Here is a 23,436-nt window from a genome sequence, read left to right as displayed (position 1 = left end):
TCTAAATATCTCTGGTGCCGGTCTTTCCCATAACCGCTCCGATGACAATCCCACTTCTCCTACTCAGCGTAATCTCGCTGGATCTACTACGCCGAGCAAGAGAGCTCAAGCTGCCTCTTCCAAAGGGAAACCGCAGCAAAAGGATAAGGGTAATAAAGTAGTACAACGCACCTACACTCAAGTCTTCGAGAGTGTGAGGGGATGGAAGATTGACCACTCGAGGTGGTTCTCACAAGGATTCGTGGATGCTGAGCAGCTGTTAAGCCCAAAATATACCTAAAATATCATTAACATTTACATCATTTTTATTACGAATTTGTGTTATTTATATCTGTTTAGATTACTTTTACTTTCAAATATCTTTCTTTCTTGCAAGGTACTTGAATATTTGGTAAAATCCAAATAGGAACGAAAAAGGATCTAAAACGGAAGAAAAACCCTTCAAAAGGAGTCAAAGACGACGTAAATCGAAAGCGCCAAGTCGAGGACACGAACGAAAGCAAGAAGTAAGAAAACCTGCCGGGCCGCGACAGAGGATCCCAGACCCGCGGCCACGACACGCGCGGTACAACCAATTCTCCCCTTCGTCCGTCGCTCAGCTCAGTGCTACGTCATTCACGGCCGCGGATTACTATCCTCGGTAAGTGCAGAAATTCACCAAGAGCATTTAACACATGCTGAAAATCCAAGAAACGCGTTCGTTCAAGTGGATAAAGACGTCCTTTCACAACGGACATGACTCTTAACCAACGGATACATCACTTCAAACACAACCCTTCAACATCTATAAATAAAGAGTTGATGTTGAGAAAAAGTGTAATGAAATGCTATAATATAGATATAGAAATCAGAGCGTAGAACTTATGTCGAAGTTCTAAGTAAAAACATTTCGAGAGTTAGAAATTAGATTCTGTACAAAACAAGATGAGGTACACATATTGTTTATAGTTTAATTACAACTCAGTAGCGTTTAGACATTGTTCCAGTTTTAGTTTGCATCATGGTAGTGGCCGACCGAATCCCTATTACGAAGTTACAGCGAGAAGATTGAGTAAAGTGTTCGCCCCCGAGCCTGACAACCTCCTAGGAAACCCAAGGAAGCGGAACCGATCAAGCCCTTCACTTGCACGCCCTCGAAGAACTCGATGCTCCTTATTCTCTGTAAACTTGTATCAATTTACATTTCATCTAATAAAGTCCGTTCTATTCGACAAATCGTTATGCAGCACTTATGGTAACCAATCCAATATAAGTGAGGCTGGTGTTTTCATTAATATGCACTTGAATTCAAAATCATTACAAGGAAACTTTGTTGAACACTTAGGCAAATTATCATCTCGAAAGAGTGTTAATTTGAGTAAGGGCAACTATCCCGAAAGGGTTTTGTCGCGTTCAAAGCCAATTAATTAGAGGTTCCGTCATTTATTTCATCATCATAATAATACAAAGTTTAAGTTGTTTTCTTTGCTTAATGCAAATGAACAAATTCATTCCTTTTTCTAATAAGTTCTAAATGTTCCTGTTTTGTAAAATTCATCCTTAAAATCAGAAGATCTTTCTAACAATCGATTTATTCTAAATATATAATCTTATTCCAGCATTTTCAAATACTCAAAGTTTTCAAATTCAATCAAATAAATTTCCTAAATTCAATTAATCCAATTTTCACTTTTTATTACATTTTATAAATCTAACAAGTTCGAAATTAAAGATTCAAAAATAAGTTTTTCGTTAAAAAACGTATCTCTGTGGGATCGATATTTTTATTACTACAAGCGAAACCGTGCACTTGCGGAAATCGCTCAACAAGTTTTTGGCGCCGTTGCCGGGGATACGCCAAAATTTTTGACAAAATTTTTATTTTTCGCATTTTATTTTCGAATCTAGGTTTATACATTATTTTTATACAACTTTTATATTTTATTTATTTTCAATTTTATAACATATTTGCTTTCAATTTTGTTTTGAAGGTAGTTTGGCTCGTGTTACAATTTCAAGTTGATGCGCAGTTCACGAAATTCGGGCACGCCACCAGATCCTTTTGATCCAGAAATTGAAAGAACACTTAAGAAAAACAAGAAAAACAACAAAAACAAAGACAAAACACCCTTAAAAACCAAAGTAGTCCAGAAATCATGGCCGATCCACCGACACTTATGGATTATGCTAGGCCAGGAATGGCCGGTGTAACTAATAGTGTAGTTAGACCCCGTATAAACGCAAATCAATTTGAAATTAAGCCTGCTTTGCTTAATATGTTGCAAAACAACGTAACGTTTTACGGATTGCCTAACGAAAACCCTAATGCACATTTGACAAATTTCTTAGAAATTTGTGACACTTTTAAAATTACTGATGTAACAGCCGAAGCAATCAAACTTCGCCTCTTTCCTTTCACTTTGAAGGATAAGGCAAAAATTTGGTTAACTTCTATGCCTGCTGCAACATTTGAAACTTGGGACCAATTAGCCCAAGCATTTTTACAAAAATATTTTCCCTTAGCAAAAACCGCAAGAGTCATCAAAGAGTTGACATCTTTTACACAAAATGATAATGAAACTCTTTATGAAGCTTGGGAACGTTTTAAAGAACTTCAACGTTTATGCCCACACCACCAATTGCCAGATGCACTTTTAATGCAGACATTCTATAATGGATTAAATCCTACGACTAGAGGTTCATTAGATGCTATGTCTGGAGGGTTATTTATGAAAAAGACATCCGCCCAAGCAAGAGAACTTTTGGAGGAAATGGCAATCAACAGCAGTATGTGGCCCGCAGAGCGTGGACATATACCAACGGCGAAACCATCATCCTCATGTACATCATCGGTTAAAGGTATAATGAATCTTGATCCTGTAGCAATGTTACAAGCCCAATTTTCTGCCTTATCGCACAAAATTGATAAATTTATGGCACCATGTGATCCTAATGATCCGATCCAGAGAGACATTGACTACGAAGGTATGAACGAGATAGAACAGGTAAATTTTGTCCAAGGACAAAACCAAACTACTAATCCTTATTCTAATACTTATAATCCTGGATGGAGAAATCATCCTAACTTTAACTGGAAAGATGGTAATAATAATAATAATGCAAATGCTAATCAATATCATATAAACAATTATCAAAATCAAACAAGAGATACGATTAGCACTTTATCTTCAAAAATCGATAAATTTATAGATGCTATGAATGGAAAGGTAAGTAATCAAGACGATGGTTTTAAACGGATCGAAAATAAATTCGATCAGCTTATCAAAAACCAATCATCTAGCATCCATAATTTGGAGATTCAAATTGGACAACTTGCTAAATCAATTCCATCCCGCAAAGAGGGAAGTCTTCCCAGCCAAACGGAAGAAAATCCGAAAGAGCATGTTAAGGCTATCACTCTTCGATCGGGGAAAAACTATTTAGGTCCGGAAATGCCCGGAATTTCAACTTTACCTGGAAATGATTTACCAAAATCCAAAGAAGATACATTAAAACAAAAAGATACACCAATTGACTCTAATCCGAAACCCTTTGTACCAAAGCCACCTTTTCCACACAGGGTCCGAAATAAGGACCATGATAAACAACTTTTATCATTTTTAGACAAACTTAAAAATTTGCATATAAATTTAACATTCATGGATGCAATTACGCAAATTCCTAATTATGGAAAATTCTTGAAAGATTTAATTTCAAAAAAGATTAGTTGGGAAGGAATTTCATCCATTTCTCTTTCTGAAGAATGTAGTTCGATAGTATCAAGCAAATTACCTACTAAACTCAAAGATCCCGGATGCTTTACCATTCCGTGTACATTGGGAAATATGGAATTCCCAAGTTGTCTTTGTGATTTAGGAGCTAGTATAAACTTGATGCCATTGTCTATTTTTGAAAAATTAGGTTTAGAAGAAGACATCAAGCGTACCAATATGGTTTTGCAATTAGCGGATCAATCCACTAAAAGACCATATGGTATAATTGAAGACGTTTTGGTAAAAGTTGACAAATTTATTTTTCCTACTGATTTTGTTATCTTAGATTTTGTTTATGATGCTAATTGTCCGCTAATCTTTGGTAGACCGTTCATGAACACGGGACGTGCTCTAGTTGATGTGTCGGAAGGAAAAGTAGTTTTACGAATAGGTGACGATAAGATCGAGTTCGATATGAATCAAGAGATGAAATATCCTATGGAGGATTTCGCTTGTATGAAGCTTGATTTAATTGAAGAATGTGTTAATGACATTGTTCAAAGAGAAGAAATAATAGAACCTGTAATGGGCGAAGAATTAGAAGATAAGGATCCAGAGCCTTTGATTCGAGAAGATGGACCAGTTCCGCCTTCAGTAATAGTTCCACCTAAATTAGAACTTAAAGAACTACCAAACCATCCGAGATACACTTTCCTAGGCGGAAGTGACACTCTACCTATAATCATCTCTAACAAATTAACAGAAAATCAAGAAGAAAAATTGAAAGAAGTTGTTAGAAATAGAATAGGAAGTATGGGATGGCAGATTTCAGATTTAAAAGGGATTAATCCTAGTATTGTAATGCATAGGATTCACTTAGAAGAAGATAAGCCACCTAAAGCGGATAGACAAAGACGTTTAAATCCGAACATGAAAGAAGTAGTCAAAAATGAGATTACTAAACTTTTAGACAATGGAATCATTTATCCTATTTCGGATAGTGAATGGGTTAGTCCAATCCATTGTGTACCCAAAAAGGGAGGTATAACTGTAGTAAGGAATGATGAAGGTGAATTAATACCTACGCGAACCACCACCGGTTGGAGGGTTTGTATAGATTATAGGAACCTAAATAAGGCAACTAGGAAAGATCATTTTCCTTTACCTTTCATCGATCAAATGATCGAAAGGATAGCCGGTCATGCATTTTATTGTTTTCTCTATGGTTATTCCGGATTCTTTCAAATATATATTTACCCGGATGACCAAGATAAAACAACCTTCACTGTCCTTATGGAACATTTGCATATAGAAGAATGCCTTTTGGTTTATGTAATGCACCAGCAACTTTTCAACGTTGCATGACTGCAATTTTTTATGATTTCATCGAAGATATCATGGAAGTATTTATGGATGATTTTTCAGTTTATGGAGATTCTTTTGATGCATGTTTAAAAAACTTAGATAGAGTTCTTTCTAGATGCGAAGAAACGAATTTGGTATTAAATTGGGAAAAATGTCATTTCATGGTCGACGAAGGAATTGAAATAGGTCATAAAATATCTGAAAAGGGATTAGAAGTGGATAGAGCAAAAACTTCAGTAATAGAAAAATTACCCCCACCAACAACTGTCAAGGGAGTAAGATCTTTTCTAGGACATGCAGGTTTTTACAGAAGATTTATAAAAAACTTTTCTGTGATTTCCAAACCACTTACTAATTTACTTATGAAGGATTCAACCTTCGACTTTAATGAAGATTGTATTAAAGCTTTTGAAACATTGAAAATAGCCTTAGTTAGTGCGCCCATAATTGCTAAACCCGATTGGGATTTGCCTTTTGAAATCATGTGTGATGCAAGTGACCTAGCAGTAGGATGTGTTTTAGGTCAAAGAAAGGATAAAAAATTACATGTTATTTATTATGCAAGTCATACATTGTCCGGTGCACAGTTAAATTACACAACAACAGAAAAAGAGATGTTAGCCGTAGTATTTGCATGTGATAAGTTTAGGTCATACTTATTAGGATCTAAAGTTATTATTTATACAGATCATGCAGCTTTACGTTATCTGTTTGCTAAGAAAGATGCAAAACCGCGTCTGATTAGATGGGTTTTGTTGTTACAAGAATTTGATATAGAAATTAGAGATAAAAAGGGAGTAGAAAACCTTGTCGCCGATCATCTATCAAGACTAGAAGATGAAAACGGTCCTATAGGTGAAACTGTCGGTATACGAGATGATTTCCCCGATGAACATCTCTATCAAGTAGAAAGTATCATGTCACCATGGTATGCAGATTTTGCTAATTGTCTTGCAACCGATATCGTTTCGGAAGGATTATCTCCCCAACAGAGGAAGAAATTTTTCTTCGATATTAAACAATATTTTTGGGAAGATCCCTTTCTATTTAAATCATGTGGTGACGGGATAATTAGGAGATGTGTTGGAGAAAATGAATATGAATCTATAATAACAGAATGTCATTCCAGCTCATATGGAGGACATAATGGAGTTAATAAAACAGTAGCTAAAATATTAGAATGTGGTTTCTTTTGGCCTACAATGTTTAAGGACGTTGGTTCATTTATTACTCGTTGTGATAAATGCCAAAGAACGGGAAATTTAGGAAGGAAAGATGAGATGCCCCTCACAAACGTGTTGGAAGTCGAAATCTTCGACATGTGGGGAATTGATTTCATGGGACCTTTTCCGCCTTCCAATGGTAAAACTTACATATTAGTAGCCGTTGATTATGTTTCGAAGTGGGTTGAAGCAATTGCAACCCCTATGAATGATTCTAAAGTAGTTATTACTTTTCTTGACGATATATTTTGTAGATTCGGTTGTCCTAGGTACGTTGTTAGTGATGGCGGTACCCATTTCATAAATCGGAATTTCGATATGCTTATGAAAAAATATGGAGTACGCCACCGCGTGTCAACGCCATACCATCCTCAGTCGAATGGTCAGGCGGAGATCTCAAATAGAGAACTCAAATGGATTCTAGAGAAAACTGTTTCGTCATCAAGAAAAGATTGGTCACAAAAACTCAATAATGCGCTATGGGCATACCGTACTGCATTTAAATCACCAATAGGAATGACTCCGTACCGTTTGGTGTATGGAAAAGCATGTCATTTACCAGTTGAATTAGAACATAAAGCCTATTGGGCTATTAGAAAACTTAATTTTGATTTACAACAAGCAGGAAAGAAACGTTTGCTCGATTTAAATGAGTTAGATGAGTTACGTCATCTAGCGTATGAAAATGCGAGGATTTATAAAGAAAAAGTGAAAAAATGGCACGATGCCAAGATTAAAGTCAAACACTTTAATGTTGGAGATAAGGTGCTGTTATTCAATTCACGGCTTCGTATATTTCCGGGAAAACTTAAGTCTAGATGGGACGGACCGTATTTAGCCGTCAAAACGTTCGACTATGGTTCTTTGGAACTTGAGGAAACTAATGGTAAGCGTTTCAAAGTTAACGGTAATCAATGTAAAATCTATTACGAAAATATTTCCGAAATAGGAACTAGTTTCGTAACAAGATTTCCTGACATTTAAATCATTTCATTTTTCTTTTATTATTTTTATTTTTGTTTTGTTTTAGATTATATCATTTTAGAATTTTAGATATAGAAATATATATTCGAGTCATGATTAATTTTTAGGAATTTCATAAAAATTAGAAAATTCAGTGATTCTCAGTTGAGAATTTCAGATTCTCAGTTGAGAATTCACATATATGAAATTCTTAATGAGGTAGAAATATTTCTGGACTTATAGAGAATTTCAAATTCTCAGTTGAGAATTTAGGCATGGCTAGAAGTCAGGAAAATTTCTGGACTTGTAGAGGATTTCAGATTCTCAGTTGAGAATTCTGATTGAAAATTGAAGGGAAAAATTTCTGAACTTACCGAGGATGAGGATTCTCGGTAGAGGATCAGGAGTTTAGAGTTTTGACAACTGATTTTCGCAGGAAAATCAGCGTGTCGCGACCGCGGGTCATCATCCTCGGTCGCGACACGGGGGAAATTTTGCCCAGATTGAACCTTTTCTCAGCAGTTGTAACTATTCAGAATGAAACACTAAGTTTTTCTCATTTCTAAAAGGTTTGTTTCATGCCTTTTCACTTCGAAACAACACCTCTTTTCGTCCTAGGATCTTATAAATAGGTTCTAGATGTTCAGTTTTCTGTCACTTTCTTTTCATCTCTATCAGAACTATCTCTGATTTTCTTACCATTCAACAACCCAGAAATTAAGTTCAGAACCTTTCTTCCTTACTCATTCCAAACACCATGACTTCCTCAAACACTTCATCTAAGAAAGTTATTGCTTCACGCAATAAACATGTGGATATATCAGAGCGTTATGGATGTAACTTTCCCATCTTCAATCACGATGAGGGAAGGCGCTTCCTGAAACTTCGATACACTTTCTTTGTCGGAATGCTGTACATGGACGATTTTCTTAATGATCAATTAGGAATTAAGGAAGATATGAGTCGTTACATGGAGCGACTAGGATGGACCAGATTTGTCGATATGAAGTTTCCTATAATTGGAGACTGGGTGTTAGAGTTTTTCTGCACTGTGCGTTTTGTTAACAAACGTCGGGTGCGTCTCAGTTTTCGTCGGGATGGCAAAACTTTCACTTTTGGATATCCTGAATTGCATGCTTGGTTTGGTTTTCCTTTGAAGGATGCTACCAAACGCCATCATGGAAGAGATATGACGTCCACTGATATTTGGCGAATGCTCACCGGTATCTGGCCTTTTCACCCAAAACTTGCCTATAATAAGTCTTTCTATTCCAACTCTATACTATATTTGCATAAGTTTCTGAGTCACAGCCTGTTCGGTCGCACTTTCAGTAGTGTCGTCCAAGAATCTGATCTTTATGTCCTTGGCGATATATTTCAAGGCAACGTGGTTGATTCTTCAAAAATTCTGATGGAGGGTCTTGTTGCAGCATCTAGATCCAAGGCTAAGAAGGTTGGGTTCGGGAATATTATATGTGGAATAATTCTAGGGACTAAGGGAAGTATTTCTGTTCCTTGGAGTGATGCTGAATCTTTCCCGATGCTAGACTATGAATTTTTAGAATTTGAAGGTCTAGTGAAGCGAGTTTTTTGATCAGGACCAAATTTTCTTTCTGCACAAGAACGTCAAGCCTTCGTGCAGTTGAAAATAGAACGATATAGGGCTAAGAAAATCCCGATTGAAGGGGACGAATTTTTAGCATAGCTTGTGTTTTGTTTGTTTGTAAATAAATGTTAATAAATAAAAAATTTCTCTTTTGCATTATACTTTGTTTTTTATTATATGGTTACATTTTAATTTCATAAATTTAGACCAATGAATCAATTAAATGCAAACTTAATCATTTCATTAACTAATTAATTGATTAATAATTAAATTTCAAGTTCCTAACATAAGATTCATTTAACTTAACTTAATGAATGCATATAAATGTTTCAATTAATTTTAGTTCCAACCCTTTCATATTTCTAATTTTAACATTCATTAATTAAAGCATTTTCATTTATTTTTTTTCATTAATAAGGATAAACCTTTGGTTTTCCTTATCATTTAATGATTTTCATTTATGTTTTAAGTACAGATTTCATTTTTCAAGAAGTTCAGGATATAATTTATCAAGAAAATGCACGAAATGAAGTAAATAAGCTGAATTTGGGTAGCTACGAGGTGATCCGCGATCGCGGATGCGCTTCCACGGTAACATCAGAAAAATTCCAGAAAATTTCAGACACAAGATTCGCTGCCCAGCGCGATTCGCGGCCGCGAATGTTGGATTCTTGGTAACTTCAGATTTTTCTTCTCAAATTTCAGAGGATATGTTGGTTGAAAAACGCGATCCGCGACCGCGGATATACATCCACGACCGCGACACGCGTAATTCAGGCACTCCAGGTCCGGTTTTCGACCTATTTTTCCATTCTTCCTATACCTTTTCCTTTTCTATTTAACCTATACCTATTCTTCTTCCTATTCATCCTCTATTTACACCTTTTCCTATTCAACCTCTAACTATATTAATTACTCTTCCTATTTCAACTCTACCTATTCCAATTCCTATTCCTACTCTAACTATTTACCTTGTTATTCAAACCCTATATATACCTATTCCTTACACAAACCTTACACCACCTCCAATTTTAACCAATTCCCTACTCTTACCTCTTCCCAATACCTTACTTTTACTTTTCCCAATTTCATCATTACCCTTTTCAATCACCTACACCTTTCAACCTCAAGAATTCACAACCACTCTACTTCATCTTCAACCTCAAGCTTTTCTCTCTTTTCATCTTTTTCTCTAAACCCTAAACACCATAACCATGCCTAGAGCAAAGCGTGTTGGACACAAGCCAGCTGTCACTGAGGCTAATCACCTTAGGATTAGTTGCGGAGCTTATTTCGACATTCATTCTGAAGAAGAAGTTGGACGTTTCCAGCACTTTTCACACGCCAATCGTAAGTTCGTGGATATGCAGTTTCTTGACTTTGATTCGGTAAGGAAGTTGAACTTCACTACACAAATTACTGCTTTTATTGAAACTTTGGGATGGGAAACTTTTGCTTCTATGCGTTTTCCACAAATTCAAGAGTATGTGGTTGAATTTTTGGTTACTTTAACAATGAACAAGAAGAGGACAGAAATTTCTTTTCGGAATAAGGGTATTACCTATACAGTTGATTATGAGGCTATGGGTAACATGTTTGGTTTCCCTACTAGTGATTTTTATGATAAGCCTCGGGATTTTGATAATAACTCTTTTTGGCAAACTCTGTCTGACCAAACTTCTTTTGATTCTAAGAACACTTCGAGCAAGTTGATTAAGGATAATTGTGTGTTCTTCTTTCACAAGTATTTGAGCTTTTCACTTTTTGGTCGTGTTGAGAGTTCCAAGATTCAAGTCCGGGATTTGTTTGTCTGGGATTGTTTGTTCAAGGGTTTGCGGGTGGATAGCATTGGAATGCTTTTTGATAATTTGTATCGTGCTTCGAGGGCTCACACCACTCAAGTCCCTCTCGGTAATTTGATCACCGCTATTGTTTTGGGAGCACGGGATGAATTGACTACTTTTGATATGTCCACCTACTATGGATATGTTCCGGTTTTGGACATTGCGGCTCTTGAGCGGGCTCATTTATTGGTTTCTGCGGCTCCTCCTGTTTTTATTTCGTATGCTACCCGTATTGCACATCTTCGTGGCACTATGGGTGGAGGTGCTTCTAGTTCTCATAATGTAGGTACCGATGAAGAAGGAGCGGAGGAAGGTGGAGAAGCTGCCCCACAAGCCCAAGCAACCCAAGACACTGATCCGGTGGATTTAAGGCGGATTTTGAACCAAATCAACGCAAATAATCGACAAATGAATTTGCGAATTGATGATTTGGTGGAGAACAATATGGTGATGAATGACAACCTCAATACTTTGAGGCGTGCGCATCGTTCAACTCGGCATCGGATGCTTTCATTTTTCCGACGCCGAAATGTGGAAACTTCACCAACACCTCCGGATTCCCCGCCACATGCTTAGGTTTTATCTTTTATTTTTATCTTATCTTATTTCAATTTCAGTTTCGTACATTTTTATATTTATTATGTTTCGTACAATTTCTAATTTCACTTTAATTTTATGATGAATGTTTTTGCTATATCTTTCGTTTATTTCCGTTTGTTTTATCTTTAGTGTTTTATCTCCATTTTTGCCCCCATGAGGACATGGTCCAATTTAAGTGTGGGAGGAGATATATACATATATCATTTTATGCAAACGAATGAATGAATGTATGCAAATGAATGAATGAATGTATGCATCGCTTGTTTTTCAAAATACAAATGCAACGTATATTGCAACACTTTTAAATATATTGCAACAAATGAAAAAACTTAACATTTATTTTTTATGAAATATCATTTTTACATTTATAAATATCATAAGTTAAAATTTTTATGATTATTTTTAGGTTATCATTATCGATAGAAATAAATATTTCTATACGGGTAATATTTTTCAAAATATATTTTTCACAAATCTTCGACACGATTTTAAGTAAAATTGTCTCGAGTGAATGTATTTAAGTAAAAATTCTTTATTTTTAATCTCTATTTCATATCATGAAATTCATGATACAATAAATCTTATTTTAAATTTTCAATTAGGTTTATAGGCATTAAATTTGAACTAACAATTTTTAGCTCGGTTTTGATTTTGTCTTACATTAACACCAATTGAAGTTTTTAAGGAAACTATAGCCATAATACATGTTGAATTTTAAGTCAATATAGGATGAATGTGCTAATTTTCTTTTTCCCAAGTTATAATCAATAAATCGTATTCTTAACTTTTGGCCACGATTGAGACCAACCTTATCACAATCGAGGTATGAAAGGGAAGATATTAATAAGTAAAGCGTACTTTTGGCCACGGTTGCGACCACCCTTATCACAATCGAGGTATGAAAGGAACGTTTAAATTAGAAAAATTAAGCGTGTTTAAAGTTTAAAGTAACGATTGCGTCCACCCATGGCATGGTCGGTACCTCTTAAGCGAACACAAAACAATTACATATAAAGTTACGATCGAGACCACCCTTATCACGGGCGTAACTAAGCAAATAAATTAAACTAAATACTCATATATAATAATTCAAGTTTGGGAAAGGAAGTTTGGTGCTTTGAAATGCCTTGAGATGGAAAACTCAATAACATGCGTGCTTACATCGTCCCGAATACTTCAATTTAAAAATTGAAATACAAGACGAATGATATATCGTATTTATACTAAGTTAGTTTGATATTTTGCGTATAAATTTGCCATGTGAAGTTAGTCTTTTCGGCTTAACTAATTTAAAAGGTAAACACAAAGATATATGTTTTATTTTTTATAAAGAGATTAGTTAAGGAATAAATTCAGTGAAATTTTGCTCGGGACTAGCAAAAGATTAAGTGTGGAGATTTGTTAAGCCCAAAATATACCTAAAATATCATTAACATTTACATCATTTTTATTACGAATTTGTGTTATTTATATCTGTTTAGATTACTTTTACTTTTGAATATCTTTCTTTCTTGCAAGGTACTTGAATATTTGGTAAAATCCAAATAGGAACGAAAAAGGATCTAAAACAGAAGAAAAACCCTTCAAAAGGAGTCAAAGACGACGTAAATCGAAAGCGCCAAGTCGAGGACACGAACGAAAGCAAGAAGTAAGAAAACCTGCCGGGCCGCGACAGAGGATCCCAGACCCGCGGCCGCGACACGCGCGGTACAACCAATTCTCCCCTTCGTCCGTCGCTCAGCTCAGTGCTACGTCATTCACGGCCGCGGATTACTATCCTCGGTAAGTGCAGAAATTCACCAAGAGCATTTAACACATGCTGAAAATCCAAGAAACGCGTTCGTTCAAGTGGATAAAGACGTCCTTTCACAACGGACATGACTCTTAACCAACGGATACATCACTTCAAACACAACCCTTCAACATCTATAAATAAAGAGTTGATGTTGAGAAAAAGTGTAATGAAATGCTATAATATAGATATAGAAATCAGAGCGTAGAACTTATGTCGAAGTTCTAAGTAAAAACATTTCGAGAGTTAGAAATTAGATTCTGTACAAAACAAGATGAGGTACACATATTGTTTATAGTTTAATTACAACTCAGTAGCGTTTAGACATTGTTCCAGTTTTAGTTTGCATCATGGTAGTGGCCGACCGAATCCCTATTACGAAGTTACAGCGAGAAGATTGAGTAAAGTGTTCGCCCCCGAGCCTGACAACCTCCTAGGAAACCCAAGGAAGCGGAACCGATCAAGCCCTTCACTTGCACGCCCTCGAAGAACTCGATGCTCCTTATTCTCTGTAAACTTGTATCAATTTACATTTCATCTAATAAAGTCCGTTCTATTCGACAAATCGTTATGCAGCACTTATGGTAACCAATCCAATATAAGTGAGGCTGGTGTTTTCATTAATATGCACTTGAATTCAAAATCATTACAAGGAAACTTTGTTGAACACTTAGGCAAATTATCATCTCGAAAGAGTGTTAATTTGAGTAAGGGCAACTATCCCGAAAGGGTTTTGTCGCGTTCAAAGCCAATTAATTAGAGGTTCCGTCATTTATTTCATCATCATAATAATACAAAGTTTAAGTTGTTTTCTTTGCTTAATGCAAATGAACAAATTCATTCCTTTTTCTAATAAGTTCTAAATGTTCCTGTTTTGTAAAATTCATCCTTAAAATCAGAAGATCTTTCTAACAATCGATTTATTCTAAATATATAATCTTATTCCAGCATTTTCAAATACTCAAAGTTTTCAAATTCAATCAAATAAATTTCCTAAATTCAATTAATCCAATTTTCACTTTTTATTACATTTTATAAATCTAACAAGTTCGAAATTAAAGATTCAAAAATAAGTTTTTCGTTAAAAAACGTATCTCTGTGGGATCGATATTTTTATTACTACAAGCGAAACCGTGCACTTGCGGAAATCGCTCAACAGCAGCCTTTCTGTGAATGGATCAAGAACAATGGCTGGACCGAGCTGTTCTCAGTTCGGGATCCTACTTACCCTGAGTTGGTATGAGAATTCTACGCCAACCTGAGAGTCGCCAATGACAACAGGAACTACCTAGCAACTAATGTTCGAGGAAAGAACATCTCCATCAACCCAGCGTACCTTGCCTCACTGTTCAAATTAAAAAACGAAGGAGCTATACTTAGTAAGTCAGGTGACCATGACAAAACAAACTACGTTAAGACCTTCTACAAACCTGAGGGTCATGTAGGTGAAATTTCAAGCACTTCCATGGGTCAGCATCAAAAGATGGCCCATTACATACTGACAAATTTCCTCTACCCCAAAATCAACTGCATCAACTCAGCAACCAACTTCGAGCAGTGCTTCATATGGCACATGCTGACCTACACACCGATCAATATGCCTATCTTCATCATCGGTCGGTTTCTACGAAGTACTGGAACCCTTAGGCTGGGCTCCTTCATCACGCGAATCCTCCAGGATCACAAAGTGGACACAGTTTCGGAAATTCGAGTTCAGGGAACCGAAATTACAGCTGCTGACCTATTTGGTTTGGCACATGACCTACCCATTATGGTAAAGGAAGGAAAAGGAGGAGCTGTCCAGAACGCTGAAAGGGAAAATGCTGAGGGGGCTGTGATTAGAAAGGGCATAACACAAAGGAAGAGAAAAGTTGTGCAAAGCACGTCTAAAGGAACTGTCTCTACCCCAAAGAGGATCAAAGTTGTGTGTAAAGGAACAAAGCAAACTCAGCAAAGTCTGGGTGGATCTAGGTCAGCTTCAGCCTGACACTGAGCAAGAAACTCTTTCTGTCGATCTACCACTTCCCCAACTAAATGAGCAGACTCAAAATTAGTCAGTTTTCACTGACAATACTAATACCAGGCCAGCCACTGACAATGCTGGGCCTTCCAATAACGAGCAGAACCACACATTGCCCTTATCCGGTTCTACTCCACCTCCAGCATCTGGGCCAACACACGATGGATCCTTTAGCCATCTCATTACCTCTGAGTCTGGTCGAAGAATTGTTGACTCAGCTCATGCTCTCATCCAGGACCTCCATCAACAAAGTGCCAATGCCGCTGAATCTACCGCTGTTGAGACAACTCCATTTTCGTCTGTCACTCAGCTTCTCACCGAGATCAAAGGTATGAAGGATCTTCTGAGTGTCATGACTACACTACAATCTCAACAGCCCAGGAAGGACTCTATACTGAAGCTGGCCGAACTCCAGCTGACCATGGTCAACCATATAAACTCACTACAAATAGAGTTTCATCAACTGTCAGCTGCGAACTCAGCATATGCCACTTCCGCCGAAGTACACAATCTCTTCAGCCAGCTTCACACCGAGTAAGAGAAAACCAATCACCAGATTTCCAACTCCTCTCAATGCTCCATTGAGCAAATCAGCGAAGCTGTGCATCAGCTGAACTTAAACAGACAAGAGATGGCAACTAACGAGCTTAAGACTAACGAGATTCTCAAGTATTCTCGAGCAACTTTCAGCAATGTGCACAAAATCAACGATCAGCGTGAGTATTATGACTCCTCATTGCTCAAGATGTTTCATCAAGCCTTTGCCATGCTCACTGAAACCATGCACTGGATTGGCAAGTCTCAAGCCGCTGTTTTGAGTATGCTGAGTGCTGCATCTATTGGAATTCCTCGATCCATTGTGGATGATGGTGTTCCTATCTTCGATGGAATGAATGAAAGCACGAAAAAGCTAAAGGCCTTCTCTCAACGCCTAACTCAAGCTGCAATTGAAGCCACCTTCATTCCAAAACCCGATGATGGTAAAACGGGGGAGAAAGAACAAGCCCCAAGAACTCAGCAAGCTTCAGTTAGTCAGCAACATAAGGGAAAGGGCAAACAAAAGTAGCTTAACTTGTATTGTCTAGGATAGATTTTGTTCTGAACCCTTATATCTGTTTTCTTTTTGTATTGTGCTGACTTTAAATTCAAAACAAATTATATGCATCTCTCTCTCTTTCATATTGACTACTCTTGTGCGATGCCTACTTAAGTGATTGATATAATTTGTTAAAACACATCTTCATTGAATCGACTATGCTACACTGTCTATATTAATTGATGATATGTCTGTTGTGTTGATCATGCATGTTGACCATTTCTTATATGTCCACTTAACTAAAACTCATTGAACAAAGCATACTCAACGCTCTCTGATATTTAAATCTTCCGCGTAAAACTGAGTTAAAAAGAATATGTTCCATGAGTTGACCTATCTCTGAAAACTGACCTTAGACTTACTCAATTAAACCTTGAAAAGTTTAGAGTAAAACTAAGTCAGTAGCTCAACCCTTACGGGGGAGTTATTTGATAAAATAAGGTCAACTATCATGGGGGAGCTCAACACTGAGTTCTTCGACTGAATATTTTTGCCAACATCAAAATGGGGGAGTTTGTTGAAACACCTTTCCACATGATTTTGATTTGACAAAATTATTTAAGTAATGCTAAAAATATTCTAACACATTAAATTTATAATGCTTTGATTTATTTACACTAATGTGTTTGTTCAATGTTGAGTTTAATTGTGTATAAGACATTGAGATTAAAAAGCCCAAAGGCCCAGGAAGTGGAAGTCAAGCCCAAGTCAACACATCAACACCATTCGGCTTAAAAGTTCAAAACGAAGTCGTATCAACTAAAACGATGACTCAGCAAGAGAAGGAGCGAGAAGCCTTCGTGGCAAAAGCTTTAAGGAGAAGCTACTGAGTTGGACGACAAAGCAGTCTGGACAGCGGCAGGCAATGTTCAACTTCTTGACAAAGTATTTCTACTTTGGGAAAAGTTCAGAAGGCGCAGAAAGCTGTCTCGTGGACTTTTCCTTAAATGGCGAAACATTCTGCTGAAGACTGACGAAGACAGAAGATGCAAGAATCCTATTGGCCAACGACGCTGAGCACGCCTAGAGTGACAACGATAGGAAGCCGTTTCCCTCCAACGGTTATTTCGAAATTCGAAATGACCAGGTGCCTGAAGTGTCACTATATAAAGGCCATCCATTTGCTTCAATCAACACAGAACTTCAAGTTGTCGAAACGCTGACCAAATCCATACTCAAAGATTCTGTGAGAAAAGCAAAGCAAATACCTTACACCAATTTCCATATTATTGTGTAAAAGTCTAGAGTGATTTCCAATCATCTAAAGTGTCTTAGCAATCGTTATTTATGACAAACACTTTATCATTTCTAGAAGAATAGAAAGGAGAGGCTGAGTACTCGGTTATAGTGCTCAGCATAGATATAGGAGTGAGTAGAGATATAGAGGAAGGTACTCTTGTTATACTCAGCTTCTATTTGTAAAAGGTTTCGTGCTCTACCTTTAAATAGCTCAGTAGAGAATTCAAAAAGCTCAGAACGAGTTCCGGGGACTGGATGTAGGCGGAGAGGCCGAACCAGGATAAGTCTGCTGAGTAATATCTTTCTAACCCTTAAACTCCTTTATTATACATTGCTTGCTATAAAACTGACTAAGTAAAGAACTCACGCTGAGTTAAGTTTACTAAGAAGCTGAGTTCAGGAATAGACTCTAAGTGCTATTTCCTGACTCAAGTAAAGAAGCAGACTTAGTCACAAGTTGACTAAGCTTGTGTCTTGAATCTACTTAGTGACGCTGTGTAAAGATTATCATAGGAAAAGAAGTCAGCCTCAACGGACAAATTTTTAAATAGTTCCTATCCCCCCCCCCCCTTGGAACTAACTTGTCACGTTATAAGGGACCAACACGCAACAATCCTCCTAATTGCTTTAGATTGCTTCCTTAACCAAATTAATACTCTTCCGAGATATCAATTCGTCTAAGTGTTCAACAAAGTTTCCTTGTAAAGATTTTGAATTCAACTACGTTTTAATGAAAACACTAGAACTCACTTCGGATCATTTACCAAAGTGCTACATAAAAATCTATCGAATAGAATGAACTTTATTAGATGAAATGTGAATTTGATACAAGTTTACAAAGAACAAGAAGCATGGAAACTTTCGACGAATTTCAAGCGAACGGGTTGTCAATCCTTTCCTTGAACCTCGTTTAGAGTTTGTCAGACTCAGGGGCGGATCCTCTACTAAATCTTCTCGCTGAATCTTCGGAATAGCGATTGGTCTATCGACTACCAAAATGTAAACTAATATGAACAAATCTAAATGCTACTGTCTTTGTAATTATTTAATAAACAATGTGTGTACATCATATTGCTTTTTACAGAATCGAACTTCTAACTCTGAATCGCTTGACTCAGAATTTCTGCATTAATTCTATACTAATCTTCTCTTCAATTTTCTATATATTCATCTCTGAAATCAACTCTTTATTTCTAGATGTTGAAGAGTCGGGTTTAAGGGACGTGTCTGCTACGAAGAGGCGTTCTTATCCAATTGAACGAACGTGTTTCTTTGTGAACGAATGTGTACGTATAGCCTTTCTAGAATTTTTGCTCTTACCGAGAATCCAAATTCTCGGCCGAGAATGGGGGAGCAGAAATTAAGCCTTCGAAATGATAAGGGAGAGAAGCTGGCGACGCGTGTCGCGACCGAGAATGGAGGATTCTCGGTCGCGACACGGAGTGATTTCCTCTGTCTCTGACTTTGTCCTCGTCCTTGTTTCGGTGCGTTTGATTTTCGTCGTCTTTGACTCCTTTTGTAGGGTTTTTCTTCTGTTTTAAGCTCTTTTCGTTCCTATTTGGATTTTACCAAATATTTAGGTACCTTGCAAGAAAGAAACATATTCGGAAGTAAAAGTACGCTAAACAGGTATAAATAGTACGAATTCGTAGCAAAACTGATGTAAATACTAATGACTTTTTAGGTATATTTTGGGCTTAACACCATATAATTTTGAATAGAAATATGATTTCTAAAATTATAATAGTAAATTTAGATTTATTAATTGACATTACCACTAAAATGAAGCTAGATGAACATATTTATCATATTATTAGTTTATTCTTAGTAAATGAACAAAACAATGTTTACTTGGATAAAGAGTAGTAATTAGGAACAAAACAATATTATTGCTAATAACTATTTGTGTAAAATGACAAATAAACATATTAATTATTTATGACTATTATTTTATTTTTTTATAGTTCATACTCTTAATCACGTTCTAAAAAATGGCATATACACATACTATAATTTAGGTCTTTTATAATCCATAAAAATATATTTCAACAATAATTTTTTTTAGTTTTTTACTAATAATAAAATATGATGCTAAATGTTGGATGAAGTACATTAAACTTAGATTGCTAATAATATATTATATATTATATAATACACATGAAAAGTAGCTATTTCCATAAACCAGAAATCCATGTTTTTTGGAAAAACAAAATTTTCCAACAGCAAACACCACCAATAGACAGTAGGTAAAACAAACCGGTCTTTAAAATGTCATGATCAAGTCCTAAATCTGGAAATACACTGTAATGGTCTACAAAGGAGAAAGTTAACCTGTTTAATGATTTAGAATGATGAATTAAAGATTCCGAAAGTTGAAATGTATATCACTTTAAACAAGTTCAAGAGGTTAGTGGATCATCATAAGCAAGTTCAGGAGTAGTAGGTCACTTTAAACAATTTCAGGTGGTCAATAGGTTATTTTAAGCAAGTCAAGTGTGCTAACGAAACACTTTATAAGTTTAGAGATCAATCAAACTTTTAGAACAGATTCATGAAGCTCTTAATGTATTTAACCCTTATAAATACATGGCATAACATTGAAATTTTCCCAGTGATTTTTTTAATTATAAATTATGCATATAAGGCATTGTTTGATAGCCCATTTACCCACTTATATTAAAACGTTAAACACTTATTTAATTTAAGTGCGTTTGATAACAATTGTTTTTTCACCACTTAAATTAGTTAATGAAGTTAAAAATCAAAATAAGTTAAAATATTTAACTTAACATTTTTAAAGTTAAATATTATCAACTAATATTTTATAAAAATTAAATCATTCAATACTTTCAGCAGCATTTAAAATTCAGTACTTATTTTTTCAACACTTAATTTTTAGTTTTATCAAAGAACACCTTAATATTTTTACATGTCACAAAATTTGAATAGATGAGTTTCAAGTCCAGCTCATCCCATTCAGTCACTCATTTGATATAAAATGACACAAGTCCCTTGTTCTCTTGAAATGTACTTTCAGTAGTTATCCGCTCCACACTTGGCTACCCATCATTTACCACAGGCAAGGTTATAAAAACCGCAAGGTGCTAGTCAGACGAACATAGCTATTAAAGATTAATCGGAGATTAGTTGGAGATTAATAAAATTTGTATTTTTTATTTGTTAATCAACAAATAGCTATATAAACTCAATTAAAATATGTATTATATTATCCAAAACTAATAATATAAAATTATTTAATATAGAATAATATGTATATTTGTAACATATATCTTTAAAAATATGCAAACACATCAACCTTTTAACAATAATATCATTGGAACAACTAAAAAAAAAGGCAAAAAGCATCCTGAGGTCCCTGATCTTTCATTGTTTGGTGCATTAAGCCCTTGATCTTTTATTTAGACACATTAAGCCCCTGATCTTTAATCATTTGGTGCATTAAGTCCTCGATCTTTCATTTAGACACATTGAGCCCTTGATCTTTCATATATGGGTGTATTAGGTCCTTCCATAAATCAATTAATATATAGCTTTATTAAGGGCATGGTTGGTGTGACAACAAATGATGTTCTAAAAATAACAAATTCTAAAATAAAAAATATATTATACAAATTAATAAAAATAATTTAAATAAAAAATAAAAAATTTATTGAACACAATAAAACCTTGTTTTTCGATAATTATGTTCTAAAAATAAAAATAATGTTAAAATTGAAGCATATTTTGTGGAAATAAGAAGGGTAATTTTATCAATAACAAGTAACTACAAACAACTGTTCATGAAAAGAGCTTTTCGTGAAAAGCTCCAAACTGTTGCAGTGTCCAGAGAAAATGCGAAACGCTGCAGTTATATAAACCTAACCAAACATGCCTTTAATAAACCTATATATTAATTGATTTACGGAAGGGCTTAATACACCCATATATGAAAGATCAAGGTCTCAATGTGTCTAAATGAAAGATCGAGGGCTTAATGTACCAAATGGTGAAAGATCAGGGGCTCAATGTGTCTAAATAAAAGATCGAGGGCTTAATGCACCAAACAATGAAAGACCAGGGACCTCAGGATGCTTTTTGCCAAAAAAAAAATTATAATGTTCACAAGTAATGCAACTCACCAAAAGCTTCGAAACAATATCCTTAAAGTCTTAGTATATATCATGGAAATAGCTAGAGCATATAATTAAATAAAAATATCTAAACATAATAAACACAGTGAATAATCATACGACAATGTTTAAAAGTGAATTATAATAAAGAAAAAACATTAATAATAAAAAAACATGTTATTCATTATCGTTTAGGCGGTGTCCATGTGGAGCCCAAATGGCTAAAAAGCGCATATAGGACAAAAAAACGCTGAGAGAGACTATTTAGAGAAAATTGAGGTAGATTCTCGATTTTGGGCGTCCAAATAATCCAGGTGACCTTAGTTTTGAACATTGACCATGAGAATGCTAACTGGTACACCAAAGTTGTGTTCTTCCTGATCCTCTCGTACTAGGTAAAAGTCCTTTCAATGCTCTAACGCCAACAGATATGGACCAAACTGTCTCACCCTTCTTGTAATCTTTTGCGTAAAAATGATTTTTTTTCTTCTGTGGATGGGTATGAATTTGTAATAAATGTTGTTCCGTGGAATATATGATCCATACGCCTTTATGTTCATTAAACTATACAGATGTCGTAGCTATTGAGATCAATGTAGTCAATTATATCTCCCCTCGAAGTTGGTTAGCTACCTCTCTTTTTTTCTAGGTTACTTCCTATTCGTAAGGTCATTTATGACATGTGAAGAGGGCTCATGCAGCTGCATTAGGATTTGAAATAATTATATCATTAACTTTTTTTATGTGAAAAACTTATCATGAATCTATTGATTTTCTTCACTGTCATATTAGACTTTTTAAATAATTTTATCAATAAACTGAATTAGTTTCGTGCATTTTAACATATGTTTATAAATGTAATGTTTGAAAAGTAATTAAGTTTAGTGATAAATTTGTTGAGAAAGTCTAACATAACTGTATTAATAATAAAATAAACATTTTAGGCAATTTTTGCGACTAACTAGTATCCTGTTGGTTGAGAGCTTACCTATGATCTTAGAGGTCATGGGTTCGAATCACATGGGGTTGGGTGGGTTGAGGGCTTCTCTTTCTCTTTAATGTAATTTTCTTTTGGAAGGTTTAATACGACATTTAAATAACCGTAAATCAATATGTTTAAATAAGTAAGAGTTCAATTGATTGTAAAAGGGATAAGGTACAAAAATATCCTTAACGTTTACATTCATCAACAATTTTACCCCTAATATTGGCAGCAGAAGAACAATATTACGCATAACGTTGTCAAGTTGGGTCAATTTTGAGGGTAAAAGCTATGCTTACTTTGTTTTAACAAAGTAAGTCCTTACTTTGTGTGTTTTCACCATTGGATTAATTTTCTAATCAATCATCCAATGGTGAAAACACACTAAGTAATGGTACTTTGTCAAAAACAAATTAACCGTAGAAGGCAACCAATTTGAGAAATAATTCATCAAACTGTCTTCTTGGTTATGAATCTTGTTATTTACATTTCACATAATTTATTTCATAAATCATTTTGTAACGGATCATAAAAATATGATTAGACGTGAAAAAAAAATTAAGAAATTAAGAAATATACTATCTATTGTACGAGTTGGACAAAAATTTCAAAAAATTTCATTATATTTATAAATATTAATCTTTCATTCTATTATTAAATTATAAAAAATATGAAATTGTTTTTTTAGAACGAACTCATATGCAATTGCTGTATATTAATGAACAAAATATGTGTGTATTACATTAATATGTCAAATTGACATAACTTGCCAAGATTAAGGGTAAAATTGTTATTAGCTACCAACATTATGAGTAAAATTAGGGATAAAATTACTTCTAACTATAAACGTTAAGGTTATTTTTACAATTTATCCTATTGTAAAA

The 23,436-nt window shown here is 35.2% G+C and overlaps 1 protein-coding gene and 1 non-coding gene across 2 annotated transcripts in view; one reads left to right on the top strand and one right to left on the bottom strand.

Annotated features, from left to right (window-relative positions):
- Nucleotides 1-2,513: 2,513 nt before the first annotated feature.
- Nucleotides 2,514-2,620, bottom strand: LOC136221027 (small nucleolar RNA R71). Its single transcript, XR_010684819.1, has one exon. It is a non-coding gene; the product is annotated as a small nucleolar RNA R71 (small nucleolar RNA).
- Nucleotides 2,621-5,782: 3,162 nt separating this feature from the next.
- LOC136217504 (uncharacterized) overlaps nt 5,783-23,436 on the top strand; it is a gene marked incomplete at its 5' end in the record, with an annotated part of 222,921 nt that continues 205,267 nt past the window's right edge. The window contains 2 exons of the mRNA XM_066004096.1: nt 5,783-6,153; nt 6,289-7,034. Of these exons, the coding sequence (XP_065860168.1) occupies nt 5,783-6,153; nt 6,289-7,034 (1,117 nt within the window). The remainder of the gene's footprint in view (nt 6,154-6,288; nt 7,035-23,436) is intronic.

This window comes from Euphorbia lathyris, chromosome 2 (genome assembly GCF_963576675.1).
Source record: "Euphorbia lathyris chromosome 2, ddEupLath1.1, whole genome shotgun sequence".
In the NCBI taxonomy this organism is placed as follows: domain Eukaryota; kingdom Viridiplantae; phylum Streptophyta; class Magnoliopsida; order Malpighiales; family Euphorbiaceae; genus Euphorbia; species Euphorbia lathyris.
Note: the sequence above shows the minus strand (reverse complement) of the source record. Positions and strands in the feature narration are given on the sequence as shown.